Raw genomic sequence first — 22,136 nt, 5'->3', positions numbered from 1 at the left:
TTCTGTCTGCGCTCAGTGTAAGGCACATATATTATATATTACATATATTAACAAAACCTGTTTCCCATGCATGACAACCAGTTCTAATGGGGGGAATATTGACTTACTGTAAATATTTGCCTTTAACTAACATATTCCTTCTAATCTTACTTTCATTGTAGGTGGCAGATAGCAAGTGAGGCTCCATAGCTCAGTGGTTAGAGCACTGGTCTTGTAAACCAGGGGTCGCGAGTTCGATCCTCGCTGGGGCCTGGGAGCCATTTTAGTCTCGTTTTCGACTGTCTTCGGCCACGCTCACATAAACACGCGTATCTCCAAAAACGAAGATCATCTTCTGCCGGCCAATCATCCACACACAGGGAAAACGTGGACTAGAGTCTCAGTGATGTGGGCATTCTCTATAAGAACAGATGGAACGGGTTCTCTACCTTACGTCATGAAGTGAGGGGAAACAGATTCATGATCAGATTTAAGTAAATAATGACAATTTATATGTTTTTAAACATATATTCTGGCGGCTTTAATAGAATATGTCGGCATTTTTTGGTGCCTAACGACGCCACTGATCCACACCAAACCGCATTGATCATTATTTAATCATGGTTTATTTTTCTCCCTTACCTGCCTCCACTGACTACACATCCACGTGTGTGTGTGTGTTAATTAATGTAAGAGCATTTGCGCTTTAACCTATCGATGTGTGATTTTATCAGGTACTTTTCCTCTTACAAGGCTCGAGCGTTCAACTGCAAACTTGACGCGGGACATTTACAGAAGTGGTTTTTGGCACGTGACGTAACACTTGATTGGAATGGAGCCTTTTCACTATACAGTAATATCAAGTAGCAGCACATCCTATCGCTGCCAGGCAACAAATCCTCAAACACCATGCCAGCATCACACCTCCCTTTGCATTCCGTGGACGTTTGTGCTTGTCAAGACATTTACATCGCAGCGTAAAGAACATCCAGAAGAACATCCAGAACTATCCAAAATGGTTCAGTTTATTTTCAGCTGGGCTGGGCAAGCTCTTATATTCCTGATCTTGGTACTACTTTGTACTATTCTTGCCTACTGCCTTTATATTAAACATATTCATATAAAATATAACCACATACCCGGACCACCGAGAGACAGGTAAATAATTGGTTGGGTGGGACGTTTATTAGTTTATTTCATACTCTTTCCAACGTCAACTTAAGTTCTTCTTATTTTTATTATTTTTATTATTCTTATTCTTATTATTTTCTGGTAATTTGTTTTTATATTTCAGTTTCTTCTTCGGAAATTCAGCGACGCTTATGCATGTAATGAAAAACGAACTTGTACATGACAAATTTCTGGAATGGTAAGTAAGCAATGTTTCACTCACGTATAGGCAGACAAAACAAAGTGTTTTTGGTACTTGATGACATTTAATCTACAACAAAACAAAAAAAGGAAAGATAGAAAGAAAAAAGCAGACATTGGCTGCTGTAATGTACAGCTATATTTGCATTTGCATGACCTGCTGTAGTTTTAATGTGGTTTCTTCCTGTTTATGTTGACCTTTATTCATCGCTTCATGGCACATATTTCTTCAGTTGTAATTCATAATTGCCAAACAGGGTAGTCAATTTAGCAATGGTTGCTTTTTGCTATTTGCTTACTTTTAATTCAGATTTAACTCTTTTACAGGGCTAAGGTTTACGGGTCTGTTTACAAGATAATTCTTCTGCATTATGTTTTCATCTGTGTGACCTGTCCAGAGGCAACTAAAGTAAATGCAGCACCATGCAATATATGTTGTATGTTCCAATACAGCCGTATGTGCCTGACTGTTCCCACTTTTGATGCTCTGTTTCAGAAAATCCTGCTATCTCCAAAGTATCCAAAAGATAAGTTTGTCTACAAGACACTCTTCAAACTGTTTGGTCAAAGGTATTTATCAGACTGGCAGATTCGTTTTAAAGCTCAGTATCAGTACCAATTAGTCACCACTAGGGCCTTCTCTAAAATGAGTGTAGCAATCATTCAAAGAACTTTGTTACCTGCTATGACATTTATTGTTAAAGTAATCCTTTACAATCTTATTTTATAAATGTGACTATTTTCGCTTCAAGGTTCTTGGGGAATGGGCTGATAACTGTCCAGAACCATGAGCAGTGGTATAAACAGCGCCGAATCATGGACCCAGCATTCAGCAGCTTGTGAGCAATTGAATCATCAAAGACACAAAATACAGCGTCTGTTCAACTTCCCGTTTTGGACAATATCATCCAATGGCATCATTTCTGTGGCGCTTTGTCTAAATCTAACATTATTTCCAGATATTTAAAAGGCCTGATGGGCACCTTCAATGAAGTGGCAGAGAAACTGATGGATAAACTTTCAGAAGTGTCTGACAACAAAACAGAAGCCAACATGCTCCACCTATTCCACTGTGTTACCATGGATGTTATTGCTAAGGTATGTAGCAATTGTCTGTTTTTCAGCTTCCTCTGCAGGAGCCTTGATACAAAACGTTTTTTTTAATGTCACTGAAGCAGCAGCTTATCATTAAAGGTCATATCATCAAGTTGTGTTACCGTCTACCTGTTAATGGGAATCTTCTTTGTAACTGTCAGGTTGCTTTCGGAGTGGATTTAAACCTGCTGCAGAACACATCACCTTTCCCTCGAGCTGTTGAGACCTGTCTTAAAGGGATGGTATTCTACGTAAGAGACATGTTCTTTCAGGTAATATCTCACTGCATGTTTGTTTTCAGTTTGTTCGATAAAAATATTACAAACTGTGTTGGATCTTAAAACCATGCATTGCCAGTTCAATCCAAAGAACCGACCATTCATGAGAGAAGCCAGGGAATCTTGCCGACTGCTGCGCACATCTGGAGCTCAATGGATTAATGACAGGAGGGCTGCCATGCAAAATGGTGATGACGTCCCCAAAGACATTCTGACACAGATCATCAAAGCTGCAGGAGAAGGTAATGCAATAAAAAGTTACATTAGAAAATAAAAATATCCCCCAGTTGTTTTGGGCTCATTACCGTTTAGAATAATTGTTTCTAAAGTCTAGATTAGCCGCTACCATGGTAACCCGTGAGGTGATCTTTTGCCAATTTTTACCAGAACATTACCACCAAAAATAAACGTAAAAACAAAACGAGCCACAGGGAGAGTGTGGGCGTGCGTAGCGCAGACACGGGGAGAGTGCACGCACATCTTGTGAATGTGCCCCCGTTGTTACGTCAAAACGGGGGTGAGTGCTGCCAGACTCACCCCCCGTGAGAACTATGGAGGATTGACTGGATGGTTTAATTTCGCAGTTTTTGGGAAGTGATTTTAATAAGTATATGATCAGATGACTGGTGTTTTGGTTTACGAGATCAATTTTTATTCTCACAATTCCAGAGGAAAGCATGACTCCAGAAGATGACGCGTGCATGGTGGACAATTTTATGACATTTTTCATTGCGGGTGAGTCTCTGTTGTTTCTGCTTCAATGGGAGAAGTGCTCCAAAATAAAGATAAAGAATACATTTTAGTGTGTTTTAGGACAACTGTTCTTTTAAGCTCCACTTCTTGGTTTAGAGATGAATTATGATTACATCATTAGGTGATGATTTACTTTTCTGTCTGTTACATTTTAGGGCAGGAGACTACAGCCAATCAGCTGGCTTTTTGTCTCATGGAACTTGCAAGACATCCTGACTTACTGGAGAAGTGAGAATTGATTATGCATTGAAAAGCACAATGAAGCTATTGAGTGGTGTTTTCTTTCGCTGCTTGTTTATTTTTATTTCTCAGAGTAAAGAAAGAGGTGGATGATGTCATCGGGATGAAACACGACATCAGTTATGATAATCTGGGAAATCTGGTCTACCTTTCACAGGTATGTTTCATGAAGTAAGTTTTTAACTTGCCTACATTCACTGCAGTTCTACTAAAGTGTATCTCATCTGTTGTTTCTGAACCTACACGAGGTGCTAAAAGAGACTCTGAGACTTTATCCAACGGCTCCAGGCACATCTCGTCATCTACCGGAAGACCTTGTCATTGACGGCATCAACATACCAGCGGGAGTCATATGTATGGTGAGACAGGAGCCATCAGACATCCAGCATGTGATTCAAGTCTAGACTATGTTCCACAAGGCACAGAGGTGTAACAGAAGCATGTTACCTTTTACACATGCACTTAAAGAAAATGAAAAAATGTCCCTTTCATATGCCCCAGCTATCTATAATCTTAGTAGTTCATATTTTAGTTCCATACTGACTGAGTGTACAACAGGGAGTATTTAAATTTACACTATTGAACATGGCACCATGCCCTGAGCTTTGTGTGTGTGCATATATGAATATTAACAGATATTATTCTAAACTTCAGTTCAACACCTATGTGACTGGGAGAATGGATAGATTCTTCAAAGACCCGCTGACATTTGATCCTGACCGATTTCACCCAGATGCACCAAAGTAAGTAGCGTGAAGCTAATGCCACACAATGACATGCAGACACTGATCATAGGTTCAGATAGAAAAAGGAAAGTGGTGTGTATTTTAATGAACTATTCCTTCTCTGATCTGCAGACCTTACTACTGCTACTTCCCTTTTTCCCTCGGTCCACGGTCATGCCTGGGACAGAACTTTGCTCAGGTGGGTATTTACTCTCATGAAACTCAACACAAACATATAACCTGACAACAACACAGAGTTAACTCAGTGGGTGTTGTGGTGATTACAGACGGAAGCTAAAGTGGTGATGGCCAAGCTGCTCCAGAGGTTCAATGTCACACTTTTGTTGGGACAGACTCATGACCTCGTGGATACTGGCTCGCTCAGGCCGAAGAGTGGAGTGATGTGCTACATGACCCACAGGAATCACAACAAATAAAATAATCATACAGTGTCATAATCATGGTAGAAAGTTGTATTCCTGCTCTCATTAAGAGTTATGTTCCTTTACTTCTTTTTGTCATCGCTCAATACAATATATTCAGTTCTATTTTCTTGATATAATAAGGGTATGAGAGGAACAAGAAGCTTGCAGTATCATAAGAAATTCAATCTGTTTTAGCTAAAGGTTTGGATTTTGCACCTTCAGCACCAATATGAAAATGTTGCCTTAACAAGTGTGAAACAAGTATTAATCATCATCATAAGAAAAGTTTTTTTTCTTCATTATTATTATAATCTATTTCATTATTTTACTGAATCATAAATACTTTGTGCCTTTTTGTGCCTTTAGTTCACTGATTAAATATGACAGTTTTATGTGTTTTCATGCTTTCTGTGCAGTGATTTTCGTGATTAGCTCACGCAGCAATTTGTTTGTTTATTATCTATAATCTACCACCAGTTTAGGGATGATGCACAGGTAGTGCAGGGAGCCCCAATTATCGCAACCCCACCTCAGAGAACAGTAAGATGGGCCCTTTATTTCATTATACATGCACATTATTTCCAACCGTACAGTTATTCTTTTATTTATAAAAGTAGGAATTTTATCCTATTTTATTTAAGTCTACAAGCTGCTCTCATGTGTTGGGATGGTTTAACTCTCCCCTCAACTTTAAAGACAGGTCTCAGGATATTGTCGTTATCCATCCATCCATTTCTTCCGCTTTCCGTGTCACGAGAGTTGTTGGAGCTTATCCCAGCTTGCTATGGGCGAGAGGCGGGGTACACCCCGAATGTGTTGCCAGTGCACCACGCAGCCACACATAGAGAGAGACACACACTGTTGAGGTCGCTCGCTGATTATTATTGTCGTCTTTTGCTTTTGGAAGCGCACTCATGCCTGCTTAGGGCCTGTTGGAAATACATGGCATGGGACCAGAAATCAATGTCCCTGTTCAAAGAGCTAAATATGCGACTGAAAGCTCCGAGCTGGAATGAAAACGTCCTGATGGAATAGGAGGACACTAAGCCTCGTTTAGCGATGGCCTGATAACTCGCCATGATCTGTTTGGCGAGGGGGGATAAATTCTGTTTCATCCAGTTTAACATTATATATTTCATTTTGCCCTGATTTACAAGGACGGGGTCTCAGCAGCATCAAATCAGATCACATATTATCCCACAAACATTCCTGAAATCATGTGCTGTAAAAACCATGAAGGTTGGGAGTGTTGAAGGACGCATTAGGAAAGGCCTTACGGTAATTATGGAATGCACACACACACACACACGTTCATTCACAAACCAGTGTACACAATTTTAAATAATATTTGCTTCCATTACATGATATCTTTATTTTATTTTAGGGAGTAGAGGAATGGGCTGAGCACACACCCCTGTGGTACGCCTGTGTTGACTCTGACGATGCTTGAGCAGGTGTATCCTGATCTATCATGCTGTGGTCTGTTGGTCAGAAACTCCATAATCCAGTAACAGGGGGTGTGTGTTGCTGCCCAGATCTCCATGCTGATATACACACAGGTGTAACGGCTAGCATGGGAAGGATCCGCTTCAGTTTTATTGTTTCACCCTTAAAACCAGTGCATTTCTAATTAACACAGTGAACTCCAGAACAAACCTTCTGGCCTTTACACGGTTGAAAAGAATTCCATGCAGAAACTGCTATTGACAAGGCAATGTGAAATAGCAAGAGTAAGACAGCAATCAATAAAACCAACAACAAAGCAATACTACAGTCCATTGACTGTATCTGTCATTACACAAGCTGGACAGCTGTGACCAGAAGCAGCTGGAGCAAACACGTCTTCATTGCTGCAGCTACAGGTAGAAACAGCTCCAGCCGGTTTCATTAATTTAGCTTTGTATCAACAAATCTTGGTCATTTTCAAGCAAAAGAGGGAAAATAAATGCAATTATCTATTTATTTTTCAGTGAAATCAAGACAGAAAATATAGTTTGCATCAATCATAATGAGAAAATATTTTCCTACTGATTTATTTTTTTTGCTTAAAATTTATAATCCAATATTTTTATATTAGTGTTAAATGTTCAAAAGCCAAATGTTTAGCTAAGCAGATTTAGGTACGAATAATACTGTAATTTATCCAGTTTTCCCACACCCTCATGCATCTATCATTCTAACGAGCAATGCTGATACTGTGTTCCTTGAAAACGAAAAGAAGAAGCAGTGCAGCAACACACATTTTAGTTAGAGCGGCGGTACAGAGTTCTATTATCAATATGGTACTGCATATTTATTTTATTTGTAAAGATCCCTGTGGTTCATGTAGCACATCACTCCACTCCTCGGCCTGAGAGTTCCGGTATCACGGATCTCAAAAGTCTGTCCTGGTAAAAGGTTGAAGTCAAACCTCTGGAGCAGCTTGGCCATCACCACTTTAGCTTCCATCTGTAATCACCACAACACCCACTGAGTTAACTCTGTGTTGTTGTCAGGTTATATGTTTGTGTTGAGTTTCATGAGAGTAAATACCCACCTGAGCAAAGTTCTGTCCCAGGCATGAGCGTGGACCGAGGGAAAAAGGGAAGTAGCAGTAGTAAGGTCTGCAGATCAGAGAAGGAATAGTTCATTAAAATACACACCACTTTCCTTTTTCTATCTGAACCAGTGATCAGTGTCTGCATGTCATTGTGTGGCATTAGCTTCACGCTACTTACTTTGGTGCATCCGGGTGAAATCTGTCAGGATCAAATGTCAGCGGGTCCTTGAAGAATCGATCCATTCTCCCAGTCACATAGGGGTTTAACTGAAGTTTAGAATAATATGTGTTAATATATCTACAGCAGCAACCCCCAAGCAAGCCCCTTCAAATATGTTGCTTTATTTATTTGGAGTTATTTTAGGGGATTATTTTAATTGTTATCAAAGATATATTTTGAAGATAGTAATATTGATTGCCATGAAATCAGTCACTGCCAACTGGAAGAAGGTGAATCCACCAACAATTATAGAATGGAGAAACAGACTAAAACAAGTTTACATAATGGAAAAAATGACTGCATCATTGCAAATGAAAATGGACCAGTTTAATCAAAGATGGCTTATAGTTAAAAAATACCTCAATCTGTAAATGTCATTTTAACTATGCGTATGTATAAGTTTTGGATTAATTTTTTTGTTTTTGTCCTTGTTTATTTTATGTGTCTTCTATTTCATTTTTCTTCTTATTGGTAATGCACTTTATTTTCTTATATGTATATATATTGTTTTTGTTTATTATTTTCGTTCATTATTTGCTTATTAATGTCTACTTACACACTGGTCTCAGATGATGTTTTGTTCCGTTAAAAAAATAAAAATTTCAAAAAAAAATATATTTCTACAGCAGATTATTTTTATGGTGTCAGTACTTTATTTTGAAGTGACTGATGTTCATGTCCTTCATATATGCACACACACAAAGCTCAGGGCATGGTGCCATGTTCAATAGTGTTTAAATACTCCCTGTTATACACTCAGACCGTATGGAGCACATTCTGTCTACAAGGAGGGCGATCAAGCAAGTTTTATCTTTTTTAAGTGCATGTGTAAAAGGTAACATGCTTCTGTTACACCTCTGTGCCTTGTGGAACATAGTCTAGACTTGAATCACATGCTGGATGTCTGGTGGCTTCTGTCTCACCATACATGTGACTCCCGCTGGTATCTTGATGCCGTCAATGACAAGGTCTTCCGGTAGATGACGAGATGTGCCTGGAGCCGTTGGGTAAAGTCTCAGAGTCTCTTTTAGCACCTCGTGTAGGTTCAGAAACAACAGATGAGATACACTTTAGTAGAACTGCAGTGAATGTAGGCAAGTTAAAAACTTACTTCATGAAACATACCTGTGAAAGGTAGACCAGATTTCCCAGATTATCATAACTGATGTCCTGTTTCATCCCGATGACATCATCCACCTCTTTCTTTACTCTGAGAAATAAAAATAAACAAGCAGCTGAAGAAACCACCACTCAATAGCTTCATTATGAAGCTGCTTTTCAATGCATAATCAAGTCTCACTTCTCCAGTATGTCAGGATGTCTTGCAAGTTCCATGAGACAAAAAGCCAGCAGATTGGCTGTAGTCTCCTGCCCTAAAATGTGACAAACAGCAAAGTGAATCATCACCGTAATAATGTAATCATAATTCATCTCTATACCAAGAAGTGGAGCTTAAAAGAACAGTTGTCCTAAAACACACCAACATTTATTCTTTATCTTTAATTTGGAGCACTTCTCCCATTGAAGCAGAAACAACACAGACTCACTGTCACAGCCTGTGCCACTCTCCACACCTACTCCCCCGCCTCCTCAGCTCCGCCCTGACATCAGTTAATTCCTGCCACCTGTGCTCCTGTCACCACCTGCAACGCATCCCTCATCAGCCCGGACACTACAAAACCTCAGCCCAGACGCCACAACCCTGCCAAATCGTAGTAACAGGTTCCCACTCTTTCCAGCACCCTTCCAGCACCTGCCTCCCCGTGTACACTTGAGACATGGAAGGGTTCACCCCACCTTCCATGTCTCGAGGATTAAGCCGGTCAGCGAGTGCCCGCTTCAGTGGATTCCAGGAAGCTTGCGCCCAGGTTTGTTGGCGCCCAGGTTTGTTGGCCCATTTCCAGGGTCATCAGCCCCACGGCCGTCCGCCTCTGCCTCCCTCGCTCCATGAGGGTTCACCCCACCTTCCATGTTTCAAGGATAAAGCCGGTCAGCGAGTGCCCGCTTCGGCCTGCCAACCGGCCCCCTCCGCCCCCCCGGCTGATTGGTGGGGCGCCCACCTACGCTGTCCGGCGCCTCCTTTGGTCCCGACGTTGTGGGAGGGGCTTCCAGTACCTTGTCGACTGGGGGGGGGTATGGTCCTGAGGAGCGCTCGTGGGTCCCGGCGCGGGACGTCCTGGACCGGTCCCTCGGCGGGGACTTCTACCGGGCCCACCCTAATCAGCCTGGGGGAACGATGGGTGCCGTACCTAGAGGGGGGGGGGGTTCCTGTCACAGCCTGTGCCACTCTCCACACCTACTCCCCCGCCTCCTCAGCTCCGCCCTGCCATCAGTTAATTCCTGCCACCTGTGCTCCTGTCACCACCTGCAACGCATCCCTCATCAGCCCGGACACTACAAAACCTCAGCCCAGACACCACAACCCTGCCAGATGGTAGTAACAGGTTCCCACTCTTTCCAGCACCCTTCCAGCACCTGCCTCCCCGTGTACCGACCTTGCCTGATCCCGGAATCCCGTCCGCTCGCCTCCCACCTCGGATCTGTCTGCCTGACCTTCCTGACCGCCCGGTGTATGACCTTCGCCTGTCTCTGTGCCTGCCCCTAACCTGCTCTGTCTGCTGTTCTGGACTGACCCCCTGGTAATGAACAACAAACCTGATTTTTGGACTCCCACTCAACCGCCTTGCATTTGGGTTGCCTTACCTGCCTTAGGCCGTGACACTCACCCGCAATGAAAAATCCCACAAAATTGTCCACCATGCACTCTTCATCTTCTGGAGTCATGCTTTGCTCTGGAATGATAAGAATACAAGATGGAACTAGTAATCAAAGCCCCAGTCATGTGATCATTCACTCTCCACCTGTCCCTCCTCACCTGTTTGTCAGCCACTCACTCATCAGAACTAACTCCACTCACCATTTGCCACAACTCAGTTTTCTAATTAACCCCTAATTTTTTCTACTTCCCATCACGCACTTCCAGCTCGATTGTCAGGAATGCGATACCTTCCAGCCTGTTTTTGAGTATCCCTTCTGAGAATCTAGACTGCCATTCACCACCATGAGCTTCGTTTGCACTTTGCTGGATATCCTCTGCCCATCTTCTGCCCTGCGTTTTCGCTGATTCACTTCACATAATCCTATTAAATTTTGATTGATCCGGATGCCCGTGCGGATACAAAAGAAATACGGAAAAAAAAGGTCCGATTAGAACTATCATGCAAAATGTCTTCTGGATCTGATCCAAAATGAGGTCAATAAAAATTTTTAAATGTTAACATTGAAAACTCCATTTAGATTTTAAATATTTATTTATGGCCCTGCTTTGAGCTGGCATTTCATCCGGGGTGTATCCCGCCTCTCACCCATAGCCAGCTGGACTAGATGCAAGCAACGATCACGACTCTTAATAAGCGGCTCAAGAAGATGAATGAATAAATATCTGTAGTCGATTACATGTTATTCTAAACTGTAATGAGCCCAAAACAACTGAGGAATGTTTTTTATTTTCTTATGTAACTTTTTATTACATTACCTTCTCCTGCAGCTTTGATGATCTGTGTCAGAATGTCTTTGGGAACGTCATCACCATTTTGCATGGCAGCCCTCCTGTCATTAATCCACTGAGCTCCAGATGTGCGCAGCAGTCGGCAAGCTTCCCTGACTTCTCTAATGAATGGTCGGTTCTTTGGATTGAACTGCCAATGCATGGTTTTAGGCTCCAACACAGTTTGCAATATTTTTAGCAAACAAACTGAAAACAAACATGCAGTGAGATATTACCTGAAAAAACATGAATCTCATATTACACACTGTCCCTTTAAGACAGGTCTCAACAGCTCGAGGGAAAGGTGATGTGTTCTGCAGCAGGTTTAAATCCACTCCAAAAGCAACCTGACAGTTACAAAGAAGATTCCCATTAACAGGTAGACGGTAACACAACTTGATGATATGACCTTTAGTGATAAGCTGCTGCTTCAGTGACATAAAAAAAAAAACGCTTTCGATCGAGGCTCCTGCAGAGGAAGCTGCAAAACAGACGATGCTAAATACCTTAGCAATAACATCCATGGTAACACAGCTGAATAGGTGGAGCATGCTGACTTCTGTTTTGTTGTCAGACACTTCTGAAAGTTTGTTCATCAGCTTCTCTGCCACTTCATTGAAGGTGCCCATCAGGCCTTTTAAATACCTGCAAATAATGGTAGATTTAGAGATGGTGTTCAGAACAGAGCTATAAAGCTCTCCAGAAATGATGTAACAGGAGAATATGTTTCAAAAACAAACTAATTATTCACAGATAACTAACTAAATAACTTACAGGCCGCTGAATGCCGGGTCCATAATTCTGCGTTGTTTATACCAGTGGTCATTGTCCATTGCAGTTCCAAGGCTATTACCCAGGAACCTTGACGAACAACATGGAAAACAATCCTTTCAAATAAGCAAAACAAGCTTGTAAATGAGTTGCCAGAATAGGCTTGGACTCTTAAGTTCACTGGTAAGACTAATTTCATTGTTGTAATGTTGTACTTGTTGTATTGACAATAAAGATCTATTCTATTCTATAACTGAGGCATCAACAGCACCAAAGTCTGTCTTTGCTATTCCAGGTTGTAAATAATGTCTAACAATATATGTGTATGACTGAGATGTGTACAGCCTGAATAACAAAACTAACCAGTCTGATTACATACCTTTGACCAAACATGGAGAAGAGCTTGTTGTGGAAAAATTTATCTTTTGTGTACTTTAAGGACATCAGGATTTCCTGCAATATTTTATCAGTGTTTTATATCTTTAGAAAATTTTCATTAAAAATAAAAAAACTTACAGTTTAAAGCAATGTTTTAAATTATTACATAAGGCCTTCAATCTCTATCCCAGACCTTTTGCACAATTTATTGTGCAATCCTGTAACAACATACAACTGATACAGGGTGCAGTATTTACTTACCTTGGTTGCCTCTGGACACGTCACATTGATTCGAACAATATGCGCAAAGTTTAACCTGTAAACAGGCCCATAAATCTCCGCCCTGTAAATCATGTAATGAAATTATATATTATGCAGGAATGTACTGCATGTTTTTACAATAACAAAACATGAACAAGTGTTTGCTGCCGCTGAATGAACTTTTCTGTGCTTACCATTTCAGGAATGTGTCGTGGGGGGTTTCATCTCTTTGCAATATCATGCGAACCGTATATGCATGGCCAAATAAAAAACTGTCAAAGAAAGTGGCAGATAATAATATAATACAAAATAATAATAACAATAATAGTAAAACGTATCTAAGCAGATACTTGACATCAAACATAGCTAATGTTAGATATAAGACATTCCCCCTCTCAACCTTAACGTACACTCATTGGTTACTGTCAGTTAGCCTTACACAGCAGGACTAAAACAATAAACAACATGTTTTAACATGCTAAATCTAAGTATTTACCTGTCTCTCGGTGGTCCAGGTATGTGGTCATACTTCAAATGAGTGTATTTAATATAGAGGCAGTATCCAAGAAACACTATGAAAAGTACAAAGAGCAGAAATACGACAGCATGAAGACCCCAGCTCAAAATCATATGGAAAAAAGCCATTTCAGTCGAGTCAAACAGATGTCGGTGAGTCGGTCAACAGAGTCGCCCAAATGGCTTCTGTGCCCACTTGCCAGTGTACACAGGCAAATAGCAGCACCACCTTTCTCTCACAATACGACCGCCCTCGGTCGGAAGAGTTGGTCTCTGGAGCTCAGTGATGAAAGCGCCAGGACAGAGTTTTGAGATCCGTGATACCGGACCTCTCCGGTATCGAACCAGCAACCTTCTTGCTGTGTGGCAGCATCACCACACACTGCACCACCGTGCCATTTTTTCTAGAAACAACAAGGTTATTCCAGTATCATGTAGCAATTAAATCTGATTTAGCACCTTTAGCACCTGTTAGATATGTGTTCTCATATGCAGTGTTATTTTCTGAATTTGTTTATGCACTTTTATTTTTTACTGCATGAAGCATCCTTTATTTTGAAGGCCAAAATGTTGATAGTCTCTTCCGCTTACCTCACTTCCTTTGCCCGCTCAAATTGTACTGACTGTGAGATGTTTCCTCCTGAATCGTACGAGTGGAAATAAATAGGAGGACGAAGAAACTACGTGTCGACATTTATTTCCACCATGGGAGATGAAGCAGAGAATGCTACGAGCTCAACAGGTTATGGGCCCAGACGTGGCACAGGTGGACGATGGCAAAGGTTGGTGTTTAGCGGAGATGAAAGTGACTACAAACTCTTGGAAGTAAAGTTCCTCGGCCATTTGCCCATCATTGGCCTCAAAGACGTCATACTTTCAACCGCAGAACCCGATGCTGACAAAAACGCTGACTGCTATGCAGAACTCATCCAATTCCTCGACGACAAAAGTCTGTCCCTGGTTATGCGGGATGCCGCCGATGACGGCAGAAAGGCCCTGCAGATGCTGCGCAACCGTTACGCCAGCCAGGGTAAGCTTAGAATCATCGCGCTGTATACCCAACTCACCTCCTTACAGAAGGGGCCCGACGAACCAGTAACGGACTACATGATACGAGCTGAGAAAAGCAGTAACGGCCTTGAGAAATGCAAAATAAGTCATTAGCGATGGCCTGATTATCGCCATGATTTTAAAGGGGCTTCCAGAAACGTACAAACCTGCCATTCACACGGCTCAAAGCACAGAAGACATAACATTCACGCAGTTTAAGAGCAACCTGCATAGCTCTGAAGAGACTGAGATTTGAAAATAAGCCAAAAGCAGACAACGTGATGAAAGTTGACCTAACGTCAGTCACGTGTTATGGGTGTGGGAATCGCGGACACATCATCAAAGACTGCGGCCAAAATACGACCCCAAAGTGGTGCAGCTACCACAGAAGTTCAACACACAGTGATGAAACCTGTAGAAGGAAGAATAAACACAAGGATGAGGCTAAACAGACAGCAGAGAGACAGGAAGAGCCCGAAGAAGAACAAATCTTTGTGTTTCAAGTCAGCCAGAGATTCCTACCAACAGAGGTAATGAATGGAAAGTTATTGGTGGACTGCGGAGCCACCTCACATATTATCACAGACGGGACCAAGTTCACACACTTTGACAAGACCTTTGATCCAAGAAAGCACTGCAGGGAACTCGCCGATGGATCCAGAACAAACAACGTGGCGTTAAAGAGGGGCGACGCGACCGTCACTCTACAGGACAAGCAAGGAAAGTGGACCACCGTGACACTGAGGGATGCTCTCCTCAGCCCATCCTATCCTCAGAGCATTTTCTCAGTGAAGGCGGCCACAACCAACGGAGCACAGGTGATTTTCAAGAAAGACCAAAATGAACTCATCCATAAAGATGGGACTGTCTTTGCTATTGAAGAATACAACAGACTCTCCTACTTGAAAACGGTAAATAATGACACTTCATTCAATGACATAAAATCTTGTGACAAGGTAAACCTAACATGTGATGTAAAGACATGGCATGAAATCTTAGGGCATTGTAATGTCAGTGATGTGTTAAAGTTACCTGAAGTTGTGGAGGGAATGAAAATCACAGGAAAGACAAAACTGGAATGTAATGTGTGTACAGAAGGAAAGTCCACAAACACCAGAAACAGAAAATGTGACCCAAAAGCAACCAAACCCCTAGAGCTGGTGCATACGGATTTAGCAGGACCCATAGATCCAGCAGGCGACAGTGGACATCGGTATGCTATACTATTCAATGATGATTTTTCAGGAGCCTTGCCAGTCTACTTCCTTAAACACAAAAGTAAAGCCACAATGGCAACAGAAAAGTTTCTAGCAGATTGTGCACCTTATGGTGTTGTTAAGTGCATTAGATCAGACGCTTTTAAGAGAAAAAGGTATAAAACATGAAACTTCTGCGCCATATTCTCCTCATCAGAATGGCACAGCTGAGAGGCAATGGAGAACTCTATTTGAAATGGGAAGCATCAAATCAGATCACATATTATCCCAAAAACATTCCTGAAATTGTGTGCTGTAAAAACCATGAAGGTTGGGAGTGTTGAAGGATGCATTAGGAAAGGAATGGAATGCACACACACACACACACACACACACACACACATGTTCATTCACAAACCAGTGTACACAATTTTAAATAATATTTGCTTCCATTACATGATATCTTTATTTTATTTTAGGGAGTAGAGGAATGGGCTGAGCACACACCCCTGTGGTACGCCTGTGTTGACTCTGACGATGCTTGAGCAGGTGTATCCTGATCTATCATGCTGTGGTCTGTTGGTCAGAAACTCCATAATCCAGTAACAGGGGGGGGTGTGTTGCTGCCCAGATCTCCATGCTGATATACACACAGGTGTAACGGCTAGCATGGGAAGGATCCGCTTCAGTTTTATTGTTTCACCTTTAAAACCAGTGCATTTCTAATTAACACAGTGAACTCCAGAACAAACCTTCTGGCCTTTACACGGTTGAAAAGAATTCCATGCAGAAACTGCTATTGACAAGGCAATGTGAAATAGCAATAGTAAGACAGCAATTAATAAAACCAACAACAAAGCAATACTACAGTCCATTGACTGTATCTGTCATTACACAAGCTGGACAGCTGTGACCAGAAGCAGCTGGAGCAAACACATCTTCATTGCTGCAGCTGCAGGTGGAAACAGCTCCAGCCGGTTTCATTAATTTAGCTTTGTATCAACAAATCTTGGTCATTTTCAAGCAAAAGAGGTAAAATAAATGCAATTATCTATTTATTTTTCAGTGAAATCAAGATGGAAAATATAGTTTGCATCAGTCATAATGAGAAAATATTTTCCTACTGTGATTTATTTTTTTTGCTTAAAATTTATAATCCAATATGTTTATATTAGTGTTAAATGTTCAAAAGCCAAATGTTTAGCTAAGCAGATTTAGGTACGAATAATACTGTAAGTTATCCAGTTTTCCCACACCCTCATGCATCGATCATTCTAACGAGCAATGCTGATACTGTGTTCCTTGAAAACAAAAAGAAGAAGCAATGAAGCAACACACATTTTAGTTAGAGCGGCGGTACAGAGTTCTATTATCAATATGGTACTGCATATTTATTTCATTTGTTAAGATCCCTGTGGTTCATGTAGCACATCACTCCACTCCTCGGCCTGAGAGTTCCAGTATCACGGATCTCAAAAGTCTGTCCTGGTAAAAGGTTGAAGTCAAACCTCTGGAGCAGCTTGGCCATCACCACTTTAGCTTCCATCTGTAATCACCACAACACCCACTGAGTTAACTCTGTGTTGTTGTCAGGTTACATGTTTGTGTTGAGTTTCATGAGAGTAAATACCCACCTGAGCAAAGTTCTGTCCCAGGCATGAGCGTGGACCGAGGGAAAAAGGGAAGTAGCAGTAGTAAGGTCTGCAGATCAGAGAAGGAATAGTTCATTAAAATACACACCACTTTCCTTTTTCTATCTGAACCTATGATCAGTGTCTGCATGTCATTGTGTGGCATTAGCTTCACGCTACTTACTTTGGTGCATCTGGGTGAAATCTGTCAGGATCAAATGTCAGCGGGTCCTTGAAGAATCTATCCAATCGACCAGTCACGTAGGTGTTGAACTGAAGTTTAGAATAATATGTGTTAATATTCATATATGCACACACACAAAGCTCAGGGCATTGTGCCATGTTCAATAGTGTAAATTTAAATACTCCTTGTTGTACACTCAGTCAGTATGGAACTAAAATATGAACTACTAAGATTATAGATAGCTGGGGCATATGAAAGGGACATGTTTTCTTTTTTAAGTGCATGTGTAAAAGGTAACATGCTTCTGTTACACCTCTGAGCCTTGTGGAACATAGTCTAGACTTGAATCACATGCTGGATGTCTGATGGCTCCTGTCTCACCATACATATGACTCCCGCTGGTATCTTGATGCCGTCAATGACAAGGTCTTCCGGTAGATGACGAGATGTGGCCGGAGCCGTTGGATAAATCCTCAGAGTCTCTTTTAGCACCTCGTGTAGGTTCAGAAACAACAGATGAGATACACTTTAGTAGAACTGCAGTGAATGTAGGCAAGTTAAAAACTGACTTCATGAAACATACCTGTGAAAGGTAGACCAGATTTCCCAGATTATCGTAACTGATGTCCTGTTTCATCCCGATGACATCATCCACCTCTTTCTTTACTCTGAGAAATTTAAAAAAAACAAGCAGCTGAAGAAACCACCACTCAATAGCTTCATTGTTTTTTTCAATGCATAATCAATTCTCACTTCTCCAGTATGTCAGGATGTCTTGCAAGTTCCATGAGACAAAAAGCCAGCTGATTGGCTGTAGTCTCCTGCCCTAAAATGAGGCAAACAGCAAAGTGAATCATCACCATAATAATGTAATCATAATTCATCTCTATACCAAGAAGTGGATCTTAAAATAACCGTTATCCCAAAACACACTAAAATGTATTCTTTATATTTATTTTGGAGCACTTCTCCCATTGAAGCAGAAACAACACAGACTCACCCGCAATGAAAAATCCCACAAAATTGTCCACCATGCACTCTTCATCTTCTGGAGTCATGCTTTGCTCTGGAATGATAAGAATACAAGATGGAACTAGTAATCAAAGCCCAGTCATGTGATCATTCACTCTCCACCTGTCCCTCCTCACCTGTTTGTCAGCCACTCACTCATCAGAACTAACTCCACTCACCATTTGCCACAACTCAGTTTTCTAATTAACCCCTAATTTTTTCTACTCCCCATCACGCACTTCCAGCTCGATTGTTCGTTGTCAGGAATGCGATACTTCCAGCCTGTTTTTGAGTATCCCTTCTGAGAATCTATCTAAGGTGCCATTCACCACCATGAGCTTTGCTTGTACTTTGCTGGATATCCTCTGCCCATCTTCTGCCCTGCGTTTTTGCTGAGTCACTTGTGTAATCCCATTAAATTTTGAGAGTGATCCGGATGCCCGTCTGGATACAAAAAAAATCTGGGGAAAAAAAGGTCGGATAAGCACTATCATGCAACATGTCTTCTGGGTCGGATCCAGAATGAGGTCATTACAAAATTTGAAATGTTAACATTGAAAACTCCATCTAGATTTTAAATATTTATTTCTGTCCCTGCCATGAGCTGGCATCTCATCCGGGGTGTATCCCGCCTCTCACCCATAGCAAGCAACGATCACAACTCTTAACAAGTGGTTCAAGAAGATGAATGAATAAATATGTGTAGTCGATTCCATATTTATTATTCTAAACTGTAATGAGCCCAAAACGACTGAGGAATGTTTTTTATTTTCTTATGTAACTTTTTATTGCATTACCTTCTCCTGCAGCTTTGATGATCTGTGTCAGAATGTCTTTGGGGACGTCATCACCATTTTGCATGGCAGCCCTCCTGTCATTAATCCACTGAGCTCCAGATGTGCGCAGCAGTCGGCAAGCTTCCCTGACTTCTCTAATGAATGGTCGGTTCTTTGGATTGAACTGCCAATGCATGGTTTTAGGCTCCAACACAGTTTGCAATATTTTTAGCAAACAAACTGAAAACAAACATGCAGTGAGATATTACCTGAAAAAACATGTCTCTGATATTACACACCATCCCTTTAAGACAGGTCTCAACAGCTCGAGGGAAAGGTGATGTGTTCTGCAGCAGGTTTAAATCCACTCCAAAAGCAACCTGACAGTTACAAAGAAGATTCCCATTAACAGGTAGACGGTAACACAACTTGATGATATGACCTTTAGTGATAAGCTGCTGCTTCAGTGACATAAAAAAAAAAAACGCTTTCGATCGAGGCTCCTGCAGAGGAAGCAAAACAGACGATGCTAAATACCTTAGCAATAACATCCATGGTAACACAGTTGAATAGGTGGAGCATGTTGGCTTCTGTTTTGTTGTCAGACAACTCTGAAAGTTTATTCATCAGCTTCTCTGCCACTTCATTGAAGGTGCCCATCAGGCCTTTTAAATACCTGCAAATAATGGTAGATTTAGAGATGGTGTTCAGAACAGAGCTATAAAGCTCTGCAGAAATGATGTAACAGGAGAATACACTCCAAAAACAAACTAATTATTCACAGATAAATAACTAAATAACTTACAGGCCGCTGAATGCCGGGTCCATAATTCTGCGTTGTTTATACCAGTGGTCATTGTCCAATGCAGATATAAGGTTATTACCCATGAACCTTGACAAAAGACATGGAAAACAATCCTTTCAAATCAGCAAAACAAGATTGTAAATGAGTTGCCAGAATAGGCTTGGACTCTTAAGTTCACTGGTAAGACTAATTTCATTGTTGTAATGTTGTACTTGTTGTATTGACAATAAAGATCTATTCTATTCTATAACTGAGGCATCAACAGCACCAAAGTCTGTCTTTGCTATTCCAGGTAGTAAATAATGTCTAACAATATATGTGTATGTGTACAGCCTGAATAATAAAACTCACCAGTCTGATTACCTACCTTTGACCAAACATGGAGAAGAGCTTGTTGTGGAGAAATTTATCTTTTGTGTACTTTAAGGACATCAGGATTTCCTGCAATATTTTATCTGTGTTTTATGTATCTTTAGAACATTTTCATTAAAAATAAAAAAACTTACAGTTTAAAGCAATGTTTTCAATTATTACATAAGGCCTTCAATCTCTATCCCAGACCTTTTGCACAATTTATTGCGCAATCCTGTAACAACATACAACTGATACAGGGTGCAGTATTTACTTACCTTGGTTGCCTCTGGACACGTCACATTGATTAGAACAATATGCGCTAAGTTTATCCTGTAAGCAGGCCCGTAAATCTCCGCCCTGTAAATCATGTAACGAAATTATATATTAACATGCAGTACATTCCTGCCCATGCAGGAATGTACTGCATGTTTTTACTAGTAAAAAAACATGAACAAATGTTCGCTGCCGCTGAATGAACTTTTCTGTGCTTACCATTTCAGTAATGTGTCGTGGGGGGTTTCATCTCTTTGCAATATCATGCGAACCGTATATGCATGGCCAAATAAAAAACTGTCAAAGAAAGTGGCAGATAATAATATAATACAAAATAATAATTATAATAATAATAGTAAAACGTATCTAAGATACTTGACATCAAACATAGGTAATGTTAGATATTAGTTTGGTTCTTGTTATGTTGGTTAAGTTGCTCTGTTTGTCGTTAACTTCTCTTTACTGAACAACTTCCTTGTCTCTCTTACATCCCCCCCCCCCCCCCCCCCCCTCTCTCTCAACCTTAATGTACTCTCATTGGTTACCGTCAGTTAACCTTACACAGCAGGACTAAAACAATAAACAACATGCTTTAACCTGCTAAATCTAAGTATTTACCTGTCTCTCGGCGGTCCAGGTATGTGGTCATACTTCAAATGAGTGTATTTAATATAGAGGCAGTATCCAAGAAACACTATGAAAAGTACAAAGAGCAGAAATACGACAGCATGAAGACCCCAGCTCAAAATCATACGGAAAAAAGCCATTTCAGTCGAGTCGAACAGATGTCGGTGAGTCGGTCAACAGAGTCGCCCAAATGGCTTCTGTGCCCACTGGCCAGTGTACACAGGCAAATAGCAGCACCGCCTTTCTCACAATACGAGCGCCCGTCTCTGGAGCTCCGTGATTAAAGCGCCAGGACAGAGTTTTGACATCCGTGATACCGGACCTCTCCGGTATGAAAGTGTGAAACAAATTACTTTAATCATAGGAGAAAACGCAATTATTACTCAATCATAAATATTTTGTGTGTCTTTTATTTGTTTTCAGGCTTTCTGTGCAGTGATTTTTGATCAACTCGAACAGCCATGTTTGTTTATTACCAATACTCCCCCACCAGGGGGCGCCGCGAGTATTAAAAAGAGATGCCTAACGCACATATCCTTTATGCGCCATAATGCTGTGATATTTTTAAAGTTAAATGTATTGGCCGTCTTGGCAAAAATCCTCTTGAATCATTTCAAACTCGAGTGGGGAAGAGAGGCAGCAGGAGGAGCAGGAGGAGGAGGAGGAGCGGGAGGAGGAGGAGGAGGAGGAGGAGGAGGGGTTGGCCGCTGATTCAGAACTGGCTGCCTGGAACAGCTTGAATCCTCCGTCCAACAACAAACTCACCATCTTTATAAAGTACTGTATTGTTTTTAACAGACTTGAACAGATGCAACCCGAACTATTTCCATTTTTGCTGTCTGTGCTGCCTGCAACATTTAATTTCGACCACCAGGGGGGGGGGGGGGGGGGGGGGTATTGCTGTGTTCTGTTGTCAATCTCCAAATAATTAGAAAATTAAACAAAACATCCGGTCCATATAAAGTGCTGTAAATTAACACAATTAAACAGTAAGAACACTTTTCTGAGCAATAAAAGTATTGAAGACTGAACTTTTCCTCTGCGTCAGATAATATAAAATTATACAGACCCATCAATCACAAGCGAAAATAATGTCTATAAACAGCCTCAGGTTGAGGTGGGGATCACATT

At 41.2% G+C, this 22,136-nt stretch overlaps 3 protein-coding genes and 1 non-coding gene across 4 annotated transcripts; 2 read left to right on the top strand and 2 right to left on the bottom strand.

Moving 5' to 3' along the window:
• The first annotated feature begins 179 nt into the window (after positions 1-179).
• On the top strand, positions 180-252 carry trnat-ugu (transfer RNA threonine (anticodon UGU)). Its single transcript has one exon. It is a non-coding gene; the product is annotated as a tRNA-Thr (tRNA).
• Positions 253-994: 742 nt separating this feature from the next.
• Positions 995-4,878, top strand: LOC137909357 (cholesterol 24-hydroxylase-like). The gene is made up of 15 exons (XM_068753809.1): positions 995-1,137; positions 1,274-1,348; positions 1,678-1,759; positions 1,847-1,920; positions 2,103-2,189; positions 2,310-2,448; positions 2,607-2,717; positions 2,803-2,965; positions 3,393-3,458; positions 3,632-3,704; positions 3,789-3,873; positions 3,965-4,075; positions 4,371-4,459; positions 4,574-4,640; positions 4,729-4,878. Exons 1-15 carry the CDS (start codon positions 995-997, stop codon positions 4,876-4,878), a joined length of 1,515 nt encoding a protein of 504 aa, XP_068609910.1.
• Positions 4,879-7,073: 2,195 nt separating this feature from the next.
• LOC137909078 (cholesterol 24-hydroxylase-like) lies at positions 7,074-13,227 on the bottom strand. Its single transcript, XM_068753490.1, has 15 exons — positions 13,079-13,227; positions 12,777-12,854; positions 12,583-12,664; positions 12,323-12,396; positions 11,947-12,033; positions 11,679-11,817; positions 11,409-11,519; positions 11,161-11,323; positions 10,352-10,417; positions 8,926-8,998; positions 8,751-8,835; positions 8,549-8,659; positions 7,584-7,672; positions 7,403-7,469; positions 7,074-7,314 (listed from the first exon to the last, which is right to left on the bottom strand). Exons 1-15 carry the CDS (start codon positions 13,225-13,227, stop codon positions 7,165-7,167), a joined length of 1,524 nt encoding a protein of 507 aa, XP_068609591.1. The 3' UTR covers positions 7,074-7,164.
• A 2,571-nt stretch (positions 13,228-15,798) lies between these two features.
• On the bottom strand, positions 15,799-21,145 carry LOC137909014 (cholesterol 24-hydroxylase-like). Its single transcript, XM_068753417.1, has 15 exons — positions 20,997-21,145; positions 20,598-20,675; positions 20,381-20,462; positions 20,119-20,192; positions 19,752-19,838; positions 19,484-19,622; positions 19,216-19,326; positions 18,968-19,130; positions 18,160-18,225; positions 17,913-17,985; positions 17,743-17,827; positions 17,541-17,651; positions 17,160-17,248; positions 16,979-17,045; positions 15,799-16,890 (listed from the first exon to the last, which is right to left on the bottom strand). The coding sequence occupies exons 1-15, from the start codon at positions 21,143-21,145 to the stop codon at positions 16,741-16,743; spliced, it is 1,524 nt and encodes a 507-aa protein (XP_068609518.1). The 3' UTR covers positions 15,799-16,740.
• Between the last annotated feature and the right edge of the window lie 991 nt (positions 21,146-22,136).

The sequence above is a fragment of the Brachionichthys hirsutus genome, chromosome 20 (genome assembly GCF_040956055.1).
Source record: "Brachionichthys hirsutus isolate HB-005 chromosome 20, CSIRO-AGI_Bhir_v1, whole genome shotgun sequence".
Lineage (NCBI taxonomy): Eukaryota > Metazoa > Chordata > Actinopteri > Lophiiformes > Brachionichthyidae > Brachionichthys > Brachionichthys hirsutus.
The sequence above is the reverse complement of the archived record's forward strand: the minus strand, read 5'-3'. Positions and strand labels throughout refer to the sequence as shown.

Excerpts from the sequence above, each read along its gene's own strand:
- LOC137909078 (XM_068753490.1), bottom strand. The coding sequence starts at position 13,227 with ATGGCTTTTTTCCATATGATTTTGAGCTGGGGTCTTCATGCTGTCGTA. Across the intron at positions 11,818-11,946 it reads GACCCGGCATTCAGCGGCCT|GTATTTAAAAGGCCTGATGG; the intron begins GTAAGTTATTTA and ends CATTATTTGCAG. Across the intron at positions 8,836-8,925 it reads CATCCTGACATACTGGAGAA|AGTAAAGAAAGAGGTGGATG; the intron begins GTGAGACTTGAT and ends TTTATTTCTCAG.
- LOC137909357 (XM_068753809.1), top strand. The coding sequence starts at position 995 with ATGGTTCAGTTTATTTTCAGCTGGGCTGGGCAAGCTCTTATATTCCTG. Across the intron at positions 1,921-2,102 it reads TTCAAACTGTTTGGTCAAAG|GTTCTTGGGGAATGGGCTGA; the intron begins GTATTTATCAGA and ends TTTCGCTTCAAG. Across the intron at positions 4,641-4,728 it reads TGGGACAGAACTTTGCTCAG|ACGGAAGCTAAAGTGGTGAT; the intron begins GTGGGTATTTAC and ends TGGTGATTACAG.
- LOC137909014 (XM_068753417.1), bottom strand. The coding sequence starts at position 21,145 with ATGGCTTTTTTCCGTATGATTTTGAGCTGGGGTCTTCATGCTGTCGTA. Across the intron at positions 20,193-20,380 it reads CGTGTCCAGAGGCAACCAAG|GAAATCCTGATGTCCTTAAA; the intron begins GTAAGTAAATAC and ends AAAATATTGCAG. Across the intron at positions 19,327-19,483 it reads CCATGGATGTTATTGCTAAG|GTTGCTTTTGGAGTGGATTT; the intron begins GTATTTAGCATC and ends TGTAACTGTCAG.